Genomic DNA, 15632 nt, shown 5'->3' with positions numbered 1-15632 from the left:
TGTCTGAAGACACTTCCCACTCCCATTAACCCAACACAAGAGAACCTGAGGCTTTCCAAGAAGAAAAGTCTTCCCTGCCAGCCACCTACTGCAAAGGCAACAAGCTGCCACTGTTGCTGCAATAAAACCACCCCAATCCCATCACTATAGGACCCCCATATGTAAATGCTAAGCTGAGAACCTACAACCTCATGGCAGAGCTGGCAGAGCACTGAGAAGGAAAGCCATTGGTCAGCAATGAACATTTGGGGACCTGTCTAACTCCAAGCCAAGGAATGAAAATGAAGATGTTGCTTTTCCATCTTTACTGGAGTGATCTACAGGCCCCCAACTCAAAAGGAAGAACCTGTGTGAAGAGAGGTGTTTGTGTATTTGTGTGTGAGAGAGAGGGAGCCTATGTGTAGAGGGGTGAGCAAGAGAGGGAGCCAGTATGCAGGGGTGTGTGTGTGTGAGAGAGAGAGAGAGAGAGAGACATAGATAGCCTGTGTGAGGGTATATGTGTCAGAGAGAGAGGGAGCCTGTGTGGGTGTGTGTGCAAGACAGAGAGAGATCTTGTATGAGGAAGGATATGCAAGAGAGAGAGGGGGAGTCTATATGAGGTATATGTGCGAGAGAGAGAGAGAGTAGGGAGCCTGTATGAGGGGATGTGTGTGCGAGACAGAGAGAGGGAGTCTGTCTGAGTGGATGTGTATGTGCACTAGGGAGAGGGAGCCTGTGTGTGTGTGTAAGAGAGAGAGAGGAGGGGGGGGGGGGGGGACAGAGGGAGCCTGTGTGAGGGGCAGTATTGAGAGGGATCAAAATCTGGAAGTGGAGATAGAGTGGAAGGGATTGAGCCTAGAGGGGGAGGGGAAGCTGGTGGCACGTGTAAGAGTTGGGGCCTGAGAAGGCAAAGTGAAAGAAGACTGGCCAGGGGAGTAGGGAGAGAAGGTGGAAGAATCACTCTTAATAGTGAATTTCTAGAGTCTGCTCAAAATATTTAAAGCTCTGCACCTTTAAGTATTAACTTTTTTTCTGTATTACATTTTAAATTAATTACTTAAAGACTGACATGTTTATTGTGTTATTTTGATCCAATATAAAGTATGCAGAATTTTAAGATTTTGTGTGCAGAATTTTACATTTTTGTGTGCAGATTTTTACTTTTTTTTTTTTACAGGGAATTTCCCCAGAAGTAACAATCTAAGGGCAAGAACTAAAAAATACCTGCTCATACTTCTAGCAAGACATTATTACCTCATTTCCATGCTCTTTGAAATATCTGTTCACTCTGGCCCCATAAGATTCACTGGGGGAAACCCAGCACACATTCACACTCACACATTCACACACACAATATGATGGTAACTTTCAAACCGGTATGGGGGTGCACATGCGCACGGATTCATCAGCCTGCATCCATGAATCATAAAGAATGAGTGGAGACACTCAGGTGGGGGGGAGGGGGGACTCTGAGATGCTGAGCTAGAATGGGGGGAGAGTGTGAGGGGATGCTGGGCTAGGGTGCAGGAAGTGTGTGTGTGAGGGGAAATGCTGGGCTGGGAGAAAAATGAATGTCAGAGGCTACAGGAGAAAAGAGAAGAAACAGAAAAACAGACAGGAGAGGCGACTGTTCAGTTCTTTGTAAACCGGTGCGATATGTATTCTTTACAGGAACATCGGTATATAAAAATAAAATAAAATTAAATAAATAAATAAATAGAAAAAGAGTTAGAAGATAAATAAGAGGAAAGCCAGGTACAGGACACCTGGACCAACATGATTGAAAAAATAAAATGTCCAGACAAAACAGGTAGAAAAAACGCATTTTATTTTCTCTTTAGTGACTAGAATATGTCAGCTTTGGCAAAGAGCATCTCTTATATCTGTATACTTTGCTCAGTACAAGAGAAAATGCATTTTATTTGCATTTTTTTGTGGTTATTTATTCTGCATTTAGTGAGTTTCTGTCTGTATTCTGTATATGTGGCAGAAGAAAGGGGTTTTGCTAGCCTCTGGTTTCTGTGTAGGGATCTATAGCAGTCCAGTTCTGTTTTCCTCAAAGGAGGTGTATACGTCTGGTGTAATATTTGCACTGCTGCCTTTTCATAGGTAGGGCCTTTGAGGTGTGAATTCTTGGAGTTAGTGCTGTTTAGCTATGGCAGGATTGCCATGTATGTGTTGAGTGATTTTTTGCAGGGTTTTGTAGTGGAGGGAGCTTGTCTTGCTGTTACTGAGGTGATGCCAGAATCTGAATATTTTTTTTAATCTTGATTTGTAAGAACAATATCCTACCGTAGCTGTGCTCTGTAAAGACTTCACTCTCTTATAGAAGAACTGGGTGAATGATGCTATCAAATAATTTTAATGGTAGATTTACTTTGTGGTTGAATCTGAGCAGAGATTTCTTTGCACAGCCTCTCAGGACTGTGCAAAGTCTTTGCACAGACTCTCAGGACTTTTTCCTGTAGTGTTTTTTATAGCCAATTAAATAAATGAAGATTAAAGCTTATAAAAGCTTATAAAAAATGCTGTTAGAAGTTCTTTATTTTTCCCTTGTGTCATTTTTTAACAATAATAAAATATTTAGGCTTTTTTTTTTTTTTAGTAAAGCTGCAGATTGTATTATGCGCTGTATCACACATGTGAGCTTTGCTCGTTAGCTCTGTTGTGATGGAAAAAAAGTTGAGAACCACTGATTCTTTACTAGGGATGTGCAGGGGAAAAAATGTGTTTTACTTTTTCGGTTTGTTTTCAGGAGGTATTTTTTCTATGAATTTCAGTTCGTGGAATGTTTGATTCATTTCATTTGACTGAAAATAAAAATCAAACATTAAAAAAAAAACCAAAAAACAAGCCACAAAATGGCAAAAAAAACCCCCCAAGGCCTGATCCCAGGCCCAATGTTGCAGTCTAGCCAGGCAGTCAGGAGGCCTCGACCCAGACCCTAGGGCCGACGCTGTGGTCTGGATCAGAGGTCGGATCCCAAGTCCAATGCCACAGACTGGCCTGGAGACCAGGTCCTGACTCCTGGGCTGGAACCCGAGCCCAGGCATGATTCCACAGCCCAGCATGGAGGCCAGGTCCTGAAACTGGGAATTCGACCCGGACCCAGGCCCGACACCCGGCCTGGCCAAAAGGATGGGTCCCAAGCCCAACACTGTGACCCAGCCTGGAGGCCAGGTCTTAACACCAGGACTTACACCTAGACACCGGCCTGACACTGGGGCCCAGTTCAGAGGCCGGGGGTCCTGAAGCCTGGGCCTTGACCTGGACCCAAGCCTGATGCAATGGCCCAGTCTCAGGACCCAGCCTCCAGGCTGGGCCTTGGCTTCAGACTTAGGACCTGGCCTCTGGGCCGGGCTCCGGCATTGGGCCTGGAATCCTGCCCCTGATCCTGGCCCCAGTGTAGGCCTGGGGTCCAGATAAAGGCCTCTGCTTAGGGACCTGACCTCCGGCTGAGCCTCAGTGTTGGAACCTGGCCTCCAGGCCACACCACAGCATCACCCTTTGGCCTGGGCTCTAGCCTAGGCTGAGGCCGAGGTGTCAGCCTTGAGTAGGTCGAAAATGAGATCGCGGTGATCTGCATCAACCTACGAAAGGCCGAGGCTTTGGCCTGGATCTAGGCCTCACCAGCGGATCCCTACTGAACCAGGTAAGTGGAGTCCGGGGGAGATCCTGGCCCCAGCATTTTTCCAGGTGGGTGAGAGGCCTTGGGAGATCCCATTTTTGGGGGGGTTGCCGTTTTGGGGAATTTGGGGGTTTTTTTAATGTTTGATTCGTTTTTTTCATTCAAATGAAATGAATCAAACATTCCATGAACTGAAATTAGTGAGAAAAATATCTTCTGAAATGAACTGCAAAAATAAAACAATTTTTTCCCCCTGAATATCCCTAGTAAAAAATATTATAGGTCAGCGGTTCTCAACCTTTTTTCCATCACAACACAGCTAATGAGCAATGCTCACATATGTGCTACAGGTCACACTACAATCTGCAGCTTTACTAAAAAAACAAACAAAAAAAAAAAAAACCCTAAATATTTTTATTATTGTTACAAATAACACACGGGAAAGATAAAGTATTTTTAACAGCATTTTTATATGCTATTGTTGAAATTAGTCATTATATTTTATTTTTTTCACAAAGATTACTCTGCATTTATTTAATTGGCTATAAAATACACTACAAGAAAATTTCCTGTGGATCTGTGCAAAAAATCCTCTGCTCAATTTCAACCACAAAGTAAATCAGTCATTAAAATTATTTGATAGCATCATTCACTAGGTTCTTCTATAAGAGAGTGAAGTCTGGAATCTTTATAGAGCAGAGCTAGGTCATTTTCCTTATAATTCATGATAAAAAAAATATTCAGATTCTGGCAAGACAAGCTCCCTCCACTACTAGGCAAGTTATGAGATAGAAAACCCTGAAAAAAATCACTCAACACATACATAGCAATTCTGCCATAGCAAAACAGCACTAACTCCCAGGATTCGCACATCAAAGGCTTTACTACCTATTAAAAGGCAGCAGTGCAAATATTACACAGGCCTATACACCTCCTTTGAGGAAAACAGAACAAACTGGACTGCTATAGATTCCTACAAAGAAACTAGAGGCTAACAAAATCTCTTTCTTCTGCCATACACACAGAACACACTAAAGGAAGAATATGAGACCACAAAAAAAGCACACAGAAAATGAAAAGGGACCCCCAAGAAGGTAGACAGTACATGCAGTGCAATGCTAGAAAAACACATTTTCGCCTATACTGAGCAAAGTGTACAGATATAAGAGAAGCTCTTTGCCAAAGCTGACATATTCCAATCACTAAAGAGAAAATAAAATGCCTTTTTTCCACCTATTTTGTCCAGACATTTTATTGTTTCAATCATGTTGGTCCCGATCTCTTTTTCCTGGCTTTCCTCTTGTTTATCTTCTAACTTTTTTTCTAAAGTCTCCTGACTATTTTCTGTTTCTTCTCTTTTCTCCTGTTTTCATCTGCCGCTGACAATGATTTTTCCCCAGCCCAGTGTCTCCCCTTACTTTCTCCCGCACCGTAGCATTTCCCCTCACACTCTCTTCCCCCATGCTAGCCCAGCATCTCCCCTCATTCTTTCCCCTCACTCTGGACCCCCACCCTAGCATCTGCCCTCTCTCTCTGCCCCACCCCAATCCCCACATCTCCCTGCACTACCTCCACCCTCATCATCTCCTTTCACTCTTTCCTGTCCAAGCATCTCCCCTCATTATCTCCCTCCCACTCTAGTCCAGCATCTCCCCTTACTCTCGCCTTCCCTTCTCCCTAGCCCAGAATCTCCCCTTATACTCTCCCCCCATTCCAGACCAGCATCTCCCCCTGCCCAGCATCTACATGACCCCTCAATTTGCTTGGCTTAGTTGATACCGGAAGACCCTGAGACTACAGAGGGGGGGAAAGGTGGGGGAGTCAAGATGTGCTTGCAGAAAGGTCTCGATACTGCCGAAAAGCACACACACAAAAAAAACAGAACGTAAACATGGGGCCTATTTGGAGTGGACTGCGCTCGGGGCCTAAAACAACACCACCTCCTCCTGCCACACAGACTTCCGGTTACTTAGGAAACCCCTGAAATGAATGGGGTTGCTGCACTGTCAGCTGCAAATAGCAATACACTTACTTTCTATTTAATTTTTATGTGTTTCTTGGGCTGTACCATGGCCTTTCTACAAGCGGGGTTTGACTTCCACTCCTTCCATCCTATAGTCCTGGCACTGTCACAGGGGATGGGGAAAAGGGGGAAATGGAAGTGGGATGGTAATGCCACTATGGAAAAGATGTTGGTCATGACCTGCCAGGCCTCAGTTGAGCAGGAATATCCTGCTAGGCCCAGCAGACGATGGTGACACACCTCTGTGTTCTTTGTGACACACCCATTGAGACCAGCTCTCATAGGAGATTGAAAATTATTTTGAAAAAGTTTTAACATGAAATAAGATATATTATCAACCAACTTGCACAGACAGTAGCTATTCTAGGCCTTCAAGGATACCTAAAAACATTAGTAGATCCAAATACTCCAGGAGTGCTGCAGACCAAGGCTCTACACTGGGGCCACAGCCTAGGCCGGAGCCGGGGCCCAGAGACTGGATCCCAACACAGGGTACTGAGCCCAGACCTAGGCCAAATGCTGGGGCCTAGCCTGGAGGCAGGGTCCCTATGCCTGGGCCTCGGTCTAGGGTCAGGCCCAGGCTTGGAACCCAGGTCTCAGAGCATCCAACATCCTCCTCTTTTATTCTTCTGACGCCATTCACTGGGGTTGTACCAGAGTAAATAAACTACAGTGCATCTTCCTCAGTGGAGGGCACCATTTTGCTGTATGGCAATGCTGTACAGCAAAATAGTGCCCTCCACTAAGGAGGATGTGCCAGAGTTAATTTGCTCTGGCACAGCCTCAGCGGATGGTGAAATTGGAAGAAAGAAGATTTTTTACCCACCGGTGAGAAATTGTACATGTGCATGCGATGCAAAGAGCTCCTGGCTCTCAGAGAACAAGTCCGATTTCTGGAGGTTAGAGTGGCAGACCTGTAGGAGCTGAGGCAGACAGAGAGGTATACAGATGAGACCTTCAGGGACATAGTAGTCAAGTCCCAACTTCAGATGGCAGCCCTGTTGCTGCCTTGGAGGAAGAAGGTCTCATGATTGCAGAGCATCAACCTGGTGCAGCAGGAAAGGATCCTGTAACAAGGACCTGCTCTCCAGGTGGTGCATTGTCCTTTCGCACTGAGGATATCTCCCCAAGGCCTACTGCCCAGGAGGGAAGAGTTAGGTCGGCCGTCATATTTGGTGATTCGATTATTAGGAATGTAGACAGCTGGGTGGCTAGTTGGCGTGAGGATCGCCTGGTAACATGCCTACATGGTGCGAAGGTGGTGGACCTCACCTCACTGAGACAGTGCTGGGGAAGAGCCAGCTTTCGTGGTACATGTGGGTACCAACGACATAGGAAAATGTGGGAGGGAGGTTCTGGAAGCCAAATTTAGGCTCTTAGGTAGAAAGCTTAAATCCAGAACCTCCAGGGTAGCATTCTCTGAAATGTTCCCTGTTCCATGCGTAGGTACAGGGTACAAATTATATCGCAATGACAGAGAGGAGCATCCGGGAGGCGGTGTGGCATTTTTTATGTCCAGGATGGAATAGAGTCCAACAGGATAAACATCCTGTATGAGACTAAATGCACAATTGAATCTTTATGGGTAGAAATCCCTTGTGTGTCGGGGAAGACTATAGTGATAGGAGTATGCTACCATCCACCTGGTCAAGATGGTGAGACGGACAGTGAAATGCTAAGAGAAATTAGGGAAGCTAACCAAATTGTTAGTGCGGTAATAATGGGAGATTTCAATTACCAAACAAAACCGAAGCAAAAGAACCTTGCACATACGCAAGTAGCAGAGTACACTGGTGCAGGATAAATTATATCACCACCAAAAATTCCACAAAAGCTTTTATTGCGATTCAAAGCAAAGGCAGGTGAAACAATGTTGTAGTGGCGGCAACTCCATGAATTAAAGAGCACATAATTTAGAGCGATCCCCCGACACGGACCGTGTTTCGCTAGGCTGCATCGGGAGGGACCAGCATGTACATTAAAGTCTAAAATATAAACAAAATAATATATAGTGATTACATGAGGTGGTGAAAAATGGCCAGACAATTTTCTAAAACAAACTTACATACCTTCTCAGATGTACAATGGAGGTCCGTGTCGGGGGATCGCTCTAAATTATGTGCTCTTTAATTCATGGAGTTGCCGCCACTACAACATTGTTTCACCTGCCTTTGCTTTGAATCGCAATAAAAGCTTTTGTGGAATTTTTGGTGGTGATATAATTTATCCTGCACCAGATTTCAATTACCCCAATATTGACTGGGTAAATGTATCATCGGGACATGCTAGAGAGATAAAATTCCTGGATGGAATAAATGACAGCTTTATGGAGCAATTGGATCAGGAACCAACAAGAGAGGGAACAATTTTAGATCTAATTCTCAGTGGAGCACAGGATTTGGTGAGAGAGGTAACAGTGGTGGGGGCACTTGGAAACAGTGATTATAATATGATCACATTTGAATTAATGACTGGAAGTGGGACAGTAAGCAAATCCATGGCTCTCATGCTAAACTTTCAAAAGGGAAACTTTGATGAAATGAGAAAAATAGTTAGAAAAAAACTGAAAGGAGCAGCTAAAAAGGTAAAAAGTGTGCAAGAGGCGTGGTCATTGTTAAAAAATACCATCCTAGAAGCACAGTCCAGATGTATTCCACACATTAAAGGTGGAAAGAAGGCAAAACGATTACCGGTATGGTTAAAAGGTGAGGTGAAAGAAGCTATTTTAGCCAAAAGATCTTCATTCAAAAATTGGAAGAAGGATCCAACAGAAGAAAATAGGATAATGCACAAGCGTAGGCAAGTTAAATGTAAGACTTTGATAAGACAGGCTAAGAGAGAATTTGAAAAGAAGTTGGCCGTAGAAGCAAAAACTCACAGTAAAACTTTTTTAAATATATCCGAAGCAGAAAGCCTGTGAGGGAATCAGTTGGACCGTTAGATGATCGAGGGGTTAAAGGGGCACTTAGAGAAGATAAGGCCATCGCGGAAAGATTAAATGATTTCTTTGCTTTGGTGTTTACTGAAGAGGATGTAAGGGAGGTACCCGTACTGGAGAAGGTTTTCATGGGTAATGATTCAGATGGACTGAATCAAATCATGGTGAACCTAGAAGATGTGGTAGACCTGATTGACAAACTGAAGAGTAGTAAATCACCTGGACCGGATGGTATAAACCCCAGAGTTCTGAAGGAACTAAAAAATGAAATTTCAGACCTATTAGTAAAAATTTGTAACCTAGAAGGGTGACCAAAATGATAAGGGGAATGGAACAGCTCCCCTATGAGGAAAGACTAAAGAGATTAGGACTTTTCAGCTTGGAGAAAAGACTGCTGAGGGGGGATATGATAGAGGTGTTTAAAATCATGAGAGGTCTAGAACAGGTAGATGTGAATTGGTTATTTACTCTTTCAGATAATAGAAAGACTAGGAGGCACTCCATGAAGTTAGCAAGTAGCACATTTAAAACTAATCGGAGAAAGTTCTTTTTCACTCAATGCACAATTAAACTCTGGAATTTGTTGCCAGAGGATGTGGTTAGTGCAGTTAGTGTAGCTGTGTTTAAAAAAGGATTGGATAAGTTCTTGGAGGAGAAGTCCATTACCTGCTATTAATTAAGTTGACTTAGAAAATAGCCATTGCTATTACTAGCAGCAGTAACATGGAATGGACTTAGTTTTTGGGTACTTGCCAGGTTTTTATGGCCTGGATTGGCCACTGTTGGAAACAGGATGCTGGGCTTGATGGACCCTTGGTCTGACCCAGTATGGCATTTTCTTATGTTCTTAAGAGAGAAGACCTAAGAAGAGGACATCCAAGGCCTGGGACCAGTCTGCAGTGTAGGGCTTGGGTCAGGCCCTGGCCTAGGCCCAGGCATAGGGCCTGGGTCCTGCAGGAGACCCCAGCATCAAGACCCGACCTCTGGGCTGGGCCACAGCATCAGCCATGGGCCCTGGCTCTGATCTAGGCTTTGGTTCCCAGCATCTGGATCAGGTCCCAGTGTTAGACCTGAGTCTGGGCCGAGACTCCGGCACTGGGACTTGGCCCTCTGGACCGGGCATGGTATCAGGTCTGGTTCCGGGCCCTGGCCTAGGCCAAGGCATCAGAACCCAGCCTCCGTGTTGGGCCCTGGCATTGGGCTTAAGTCCGGTCCAAGGCCTCGGTGTTGAGACCCTGCCTCCATATCAAGGCCCAGGTATCAGGACCTGGCCAGGCCGCTCTTCAGAACCCAACGGATCAGGTAAGTAATTTTTTGGGGGGCTCTGGGTTTTTGCTTGGGCCTCGGCCAAGACCCCGACATTGAACTTGAGTCTAGGCGGCGACCCCGGTATTGCATTCAGTTCTTCAGCCGTGGCCCATGCTTCCTAAACTTGGGCCTAGGCCTAAGTTTAGGAAGATATGCCCGCATTGTGCTCGGGCATATGGCAAGGCCCCTGCTTTGTGCTTCGGGCTATGTCCTATGCAAGGCCACAGCCTCGGACCTAGACCTTGGCCCGACCAGAAGTTTTAAACAAATTAAACAAATAAGGTTCATTAATTTGGGGGTCCCTGAATTCATTTCATGGCCCCCAAATGCAACAAATTGCTCCTTATTCATTGCAATTTACAAATTCATTTAAAATGAATGCATATCCCTAGCATTCGCAGCTTCTGGAGGAGGAAGCCTCAGGCATCTTGAAATGGCAACACCCAGTGGGTGGATTTATTTAATATTTATTTAACTACAGATTTTCAAATATTCCACCCTTGATCCACGAGCGGCTTTAAGGCAGATTACAAAACAAGTTTTAACTAACAGGTTCTGTACATTGTTCGAAGGTCATTTAGGTCCCATATGCATGGTCCCCAGCGACAGTGTCACTGTGATGGCTGAGCAAGGTGAGTTGGGAGGGATATAAATGAATTCTCTTGGTGCACATTCCCAGCCCTGGTTCTGACTCAGCTGGAAGTTCAAAAGAGCAGAAGGAAGCTGCCAAGTCCACTAAAACTGCTTATCCTTCTGGGTCTTTTTTTTTTTTTTTTTTTATCATCGTTGTCGCCTTTACTTTTCATTGAGATTTTCTAACCATGAAATAGTGTAAAGAAGGTTAACTACTTGTAATTCTAAACATAATTTTAAAAGATCTGCTCTCAGATCTGTCAAAGTTAGCTTGGCATCAGTCAGTGCAGTCAGTGAATCCAAAACCAGTGCATACGTTAGCAGATGGGATGTGTTATTTTGTGACAGTGTCTGCGTATGTTGAATTGAGCTGGGAATGCAGGGCTCTGTGCAAAAGGAGCCAGAGATGAACAAAAAGCCTCCTTAATACTTAGTTTTGACTCTTCAGTATACAATTACTAGTCCACCTACTAGGCAGGTAGATATTCAATGGGCCGGTGAACAAAAAAGTTACTCAGACAAATTTATACGAATATTCAGTGGAACTTAGCTGGATAAGCGTTCCGCTGAATATACCCAGTTACCTGGATACGGTTACCTTCCTGACCAGGCCCACCTAGCTAACTTTGGCCAAATGGCACTGAAAACTTAACCATACCCATCACTGCATCTTTTTATCTGGCTAAATTTTGTGTAAATTGTAGTTCCCTGATAAAACAGCCAGACAGCACCAGGGAGGGGTGGGGTGGAATATGGAAATCTCAGGATTTGTCCAGGTAACTCCAAACCCTTTGAATATCGACCTTGCTGGCTCTTCAACAGAAACACTGAAAGCAATTTTCAGTAGCTCACCTAGGTGTAAAATCTGAGTCATTTTTGGGTCATGCACCTCGCATGCAATTTGCAAAGAGTAATTACCAATGGTTTGTTTTTTGTTTTTTTTTTAAAGTTGCCCTTTGTACTTCTCACCTGCTATATGTGCCGGGTGCAAATCAGAGGTATAATAGCGAGCATACATTTAAAAGAGTAATGTACCAGTGCTAATTTCCTCCAATAACCTAGCCACACACCCGGGAATGACCCTCTGGAATGGAACTAAAAGCACATTCCCTGTGCACTCCACGTGGACATTTTAGCCTCTCTGAGGGGAGCAATTTTCAGCCAGGACCAATTTTCTCCCGTGAATGGCTTTGAAAATTGTCCTCGTTATATATTATCTAGACATGATTAGCCCTAATAATAACAGCATTGTTTTGGATACTGTACAAAATGACTGCACTCACCATCACTGCAGGGTTTTTCACAGTGATGCATGGCGTAGTAGCTCGTAGGGCTCCACTAATACCGTGGTAATACTTGAAGCAGATCTTTATTTCAGCTGGAAAACAAAAAGAAACAAGGTACGTAGAACCAATTCAGTTTTAACAAGATGACAAACAAAAGATGTCAGATTTAGGAGTAACAGAAGGAAATATTTCTTTCCAGAAAAGGTGGAGATACATGGAATAGTTTCCCAACAGAGGTGATGGAGGCCAAAACAGCAAAAAAATGTTTTAAATCCTGGGATGCGGGATAGTGAGGAGAGAGCCTGAGCTTGTGTAGTCTCTGCAGTACTGCATCAGGAATGGGCAAACTAGACCAGTGACGGAAAACTCCAGTCCTCGAGTGCTACAAATAGGCCATGTTTTCATGAATATGCATGAGATAGATTTGCATACAATGGAGGCAGTGCATTCAAATCTTTCGCAGCTACTAAAATCTGGCCCATTGTGTTTAACTTTTGCAACGGTGACTAGTTTTTGTTTACATTTTATAACATGCATCTGTTACAAAAGTTTACTTCTGCATGAAGATCAAAGCAGCTAATAATGGAAACTATTCTATGCTGTGAATGATCTATTGGGGAAGAGTGGTATCTGTGATTTATTCACTTCTCTAACTGTGACAATTTCGCTCAGAATTTTTCTGATAAATTAACCATGATTAGTCTTGATCTTGCAAATGAGAGTAAACAACTAAGTGGTGCAAGTTAGACTCTGGATATTAAGAGGTTGTGGTGATAAGCAGCAGCAAAGTATTAAAGAATTTTTACCTCACACCACAGTCTGAGATTCATAAGGTGGGATCATGAGCTACTTTATTTTGATATGATCCATGTCTATGTAGATTGATAAAGAATGTTTCTGAATATATTATTAACATGTTGAGGACAATGGTGGATAGCTCTCTGAAGACAGTAGTGTTCCTGATGGTATGAAACATATTGCCCTGATCCCTTTATTACAAAAACCTCATTTAAATAGGGCAGTATGTGCACACTATAGACCTGTTGCTAGAACTACATTTCTAGTAAAGTTGCTAGAAAGGATTGCCACCTCTCAATTAACATCTTTTGGGAGGAAAGGATAACTTGAATTTGCTCCAGGCTGAATTTAAAAAGGGTCACAGTAATGAGACAATCCTGATTTCTATGCAAGATGATTTTTTACAGTTTATGGATAAGAGGATCAGGCCCTTTTAAGACTACTTGATAAGACAAAAGTTTTTGATCTTCTCAAACATAAAATTCTTCTCAAATGCTACTTACTTGCTAATTACTAGTTTGAGCCTCACTTCTTACAAGGTCTTTGACACACTTCCTCCTGAACAATGGACACTGGCATCTCCAGGTTAAAGCATATGCTCTAACCCGTTAAATTATTCGTATCACGTTATATTTATTCTACCTGCCTTTATCTTCCTTCCAGCTTGTCTTCAAGCCTCCAAGTTTTTTCCATTCCTTGTTGATTGTAACTTTGTAACTTTGACTTATTCCTTTTTCCTTTGTTATCTATTATTAACCAGAATTGTTATCTTAGTTTACCCTTGTTAAAATGTAAACCGATCCGATATGGTTGTCTACTATGAAGGTCGGTATAAAAAACTGTTAAATAAATAAATAAATTACTTTGGGGATACAAGGAGAGGCATTGGCTTGGTTATCTTCTTTTTTGTTGGGATGGGTTGATTCAGTATGCTGTAAAGGATCTGTTTCCCATACAGTGGATATGACATATTAGGCACCACAATTTTCTTATTTATTTATTCACACTCCCCCTATTTGACATCTTCATACAACCTCTGGGGAATTTGTTGCGATCATTAGGGCTCTGTGGTTACATCTATGCAGGTGATATTCAAATTATTTGTCCCTTGGGCTGGAATGTTACTGGAGAAAATATTTTTTTTGTTCAACGTATAGTTAAACTCTGGAATTTGTTGCCAGATGATGTGGTAAAAGCTGTGGTGTAGCTAGGTTTAAGAAAGGTTTGGACAAATTCCTGGAAGAAAAGTTGATAAACTGTTGTTAAGGTGGACTTGGGGAAATCCCTGAGATAAGCAGCATGGAATCTATTGACCTTTTGGGATCCTGCCAGGTACTTGTGACCTGGATTGGCCACTGTTGGTAACAGGATATTGGGCTTGATGGACCTTTGTTCTAACTTAGTATGTCACATTTTATTTTCTTATGTAAACTAAGCCCAAGCCTTAATGAGTAGCCAGTGGATAAACCAAAGCAAGGAACTAAAGAAGCCTGACTAGGTTTACACAATACAGTTTTAACAGCGATATTTTGGACCAAATATATCAGTGATGGTGAACTTCATAAGAACATAAGAACATAAGAAAATGCCATACTGGGTCAGACCAAGGGCCAATCAAGCCCAGCATCCTGTTTCCAACAGTGGCCAATCCAGGCCATAAGAACCTGGCAAGTACCCAAAAACTAAGTCTATTCCATGTTACCATTGCTAATGGCAGTGGCTATTCTCCGAGGGGCGGATTTTCAGAGCCCTGCTCGCTTAAATCCGCCTAAATCCGGGCGGATTTAGGCGAGCAGGGCCCTGCGCGCCGATGTTCAATAGGCCTACCGGCGCGCGCAGACCCCGGGATTCGTGTAAGTCCCGGGGTTTTCCGAGGGGGGCGTGTCGGGGGCGGGCCCGAGCCGCGCGGCGTTTTGGGGGCGTGTCGGCAGCGTTTTGGGGCGGGCCAGTGGGCGTGGTTACGGCCCGGGGCGGTCCGGGGGCGTGGCCGCGCCCTCCGGGCCCGCCCCCTGGTCGCGTCCCGGCGCGCTAGCGGCCCACTGGTGCGCGGGGATTTACGCCTCCCAGAGGGAGGCGTAAATCCCCCGACAAAGATAAGGAGGGGGTTTAGACAGGGCCGGGCGGGTGGGTTAGGTAGAGGAAGGGAGGGGAAGGTGAGGGGAGGGCATTAGAGGATTCCCTCCGAGGCCGCTCCGATTTCGGAGGGGGGCGTGTCGGAGGGGGGCGTGTCCCTCCGAGGCCGCTCCGATTTCGGAGCGGCCTCGGAGGGAACGGGGGTAGGCTGCGCGGCTCGGCGTGCGCCGGCTATACAGAATTGATAGCCTTGCGCGCGCCGATCCAGGATTTTAGCGGCTACGCGCGTATCTACTAAAATCCTGCGTACTTTTGCTTGCGCCTGATGCGCCAGCAAAAGTACGCCTATTCGCGCGGTCTGAAAATCTACCCCTAAGTGAATTTAATAGCAGGTGATGGACTTCTCCTCCAAGAACTTATCCAATCCTTTTTTAAACACAGCTATACTAACTGCACTAACCACATCCTCTGGCAACAAATTCCAGAGTTTAATTGTGCGTTGAGTAAAAAAGAACTTTCTCCGATTAGTTTTAAATGTGCCCCATGCTAACTTCATGGAATGCCCCCTAGTCTTTCTACTATCCGAAAGAGTAAATAACCGATTCACATCTACCCGTTCTAGACCTCTCATGATTTTAAACACCTCTATCATATCCCCCCTCAGTCGTCTCTTCTCCAAGCTGAAAAGTCCTAACCTCTTTAGTCTTTCCTCATAGGGGAGTTGTTCCATTCCCCTTATCATTTTGGTAGCCCTTCTCTGTACCTTCTCCATTGCAATTATATCTTTTTTGAGATGCGGCGACCAGAATTGTACACAGTATTCAAGGTGCGGTCTCACCATGGAGCGATACAGAGGCATTATGACATTTTCCGTTTTATTCACCATTCCCTTTCTAGTAATTAGCAACATTCTGTTTGCTTTTTTGACTGCCGCAGCACACTATTCCGACAATTTCAATGTGTTAT

General features: G+C 44.2%; 1 protein-coding gene across 3 annotated transcripts in view; it reads right to left on the bottom strand.

Moving 5' to 3' along the window:
- Nucleotides 1-15632, bottom strand: part of HECW2 (HECT, C2 and WW domain containing E3 ubiquitin protein ligase 2) — a 646010-nt gene that overhangs the window by 167298 nt on the left and 463080 nt on the right. For all 3 annotated transcript variants that reach the window (XM_029606070.1, XM_029606068.1, XM_029606069.1), the window contains exon 4: nucleotides 11793-11887. In XM_029606070.1, the coding sequence (XP_029461930.1) occupies nucleotides 11793-11887 (95 nt within the window). The remainder of the gene's footprint in view (nucleotides 1-11792; nucleotides 11888-15632) is intronic.

This window comes from Rhinatrema bivittatum, chromosome 6, assembly GCF_901001135.1.
Source record: "Rhinatrema bivittatum chromosome 6, aRhiBiv1.1, whole genome shotgun sequence".
Taxonomy (NCBI): domain Eukaryota; kingdom Metazoa; phylum Chordata; class Amphibia; order Gymnophiona; family Rhinatrematidae; genus Rhinatrema; species Rhinatrema bivittatum.
This window is presented reverse-complemented; position numbering and strand designations above follow the sequence as displayed.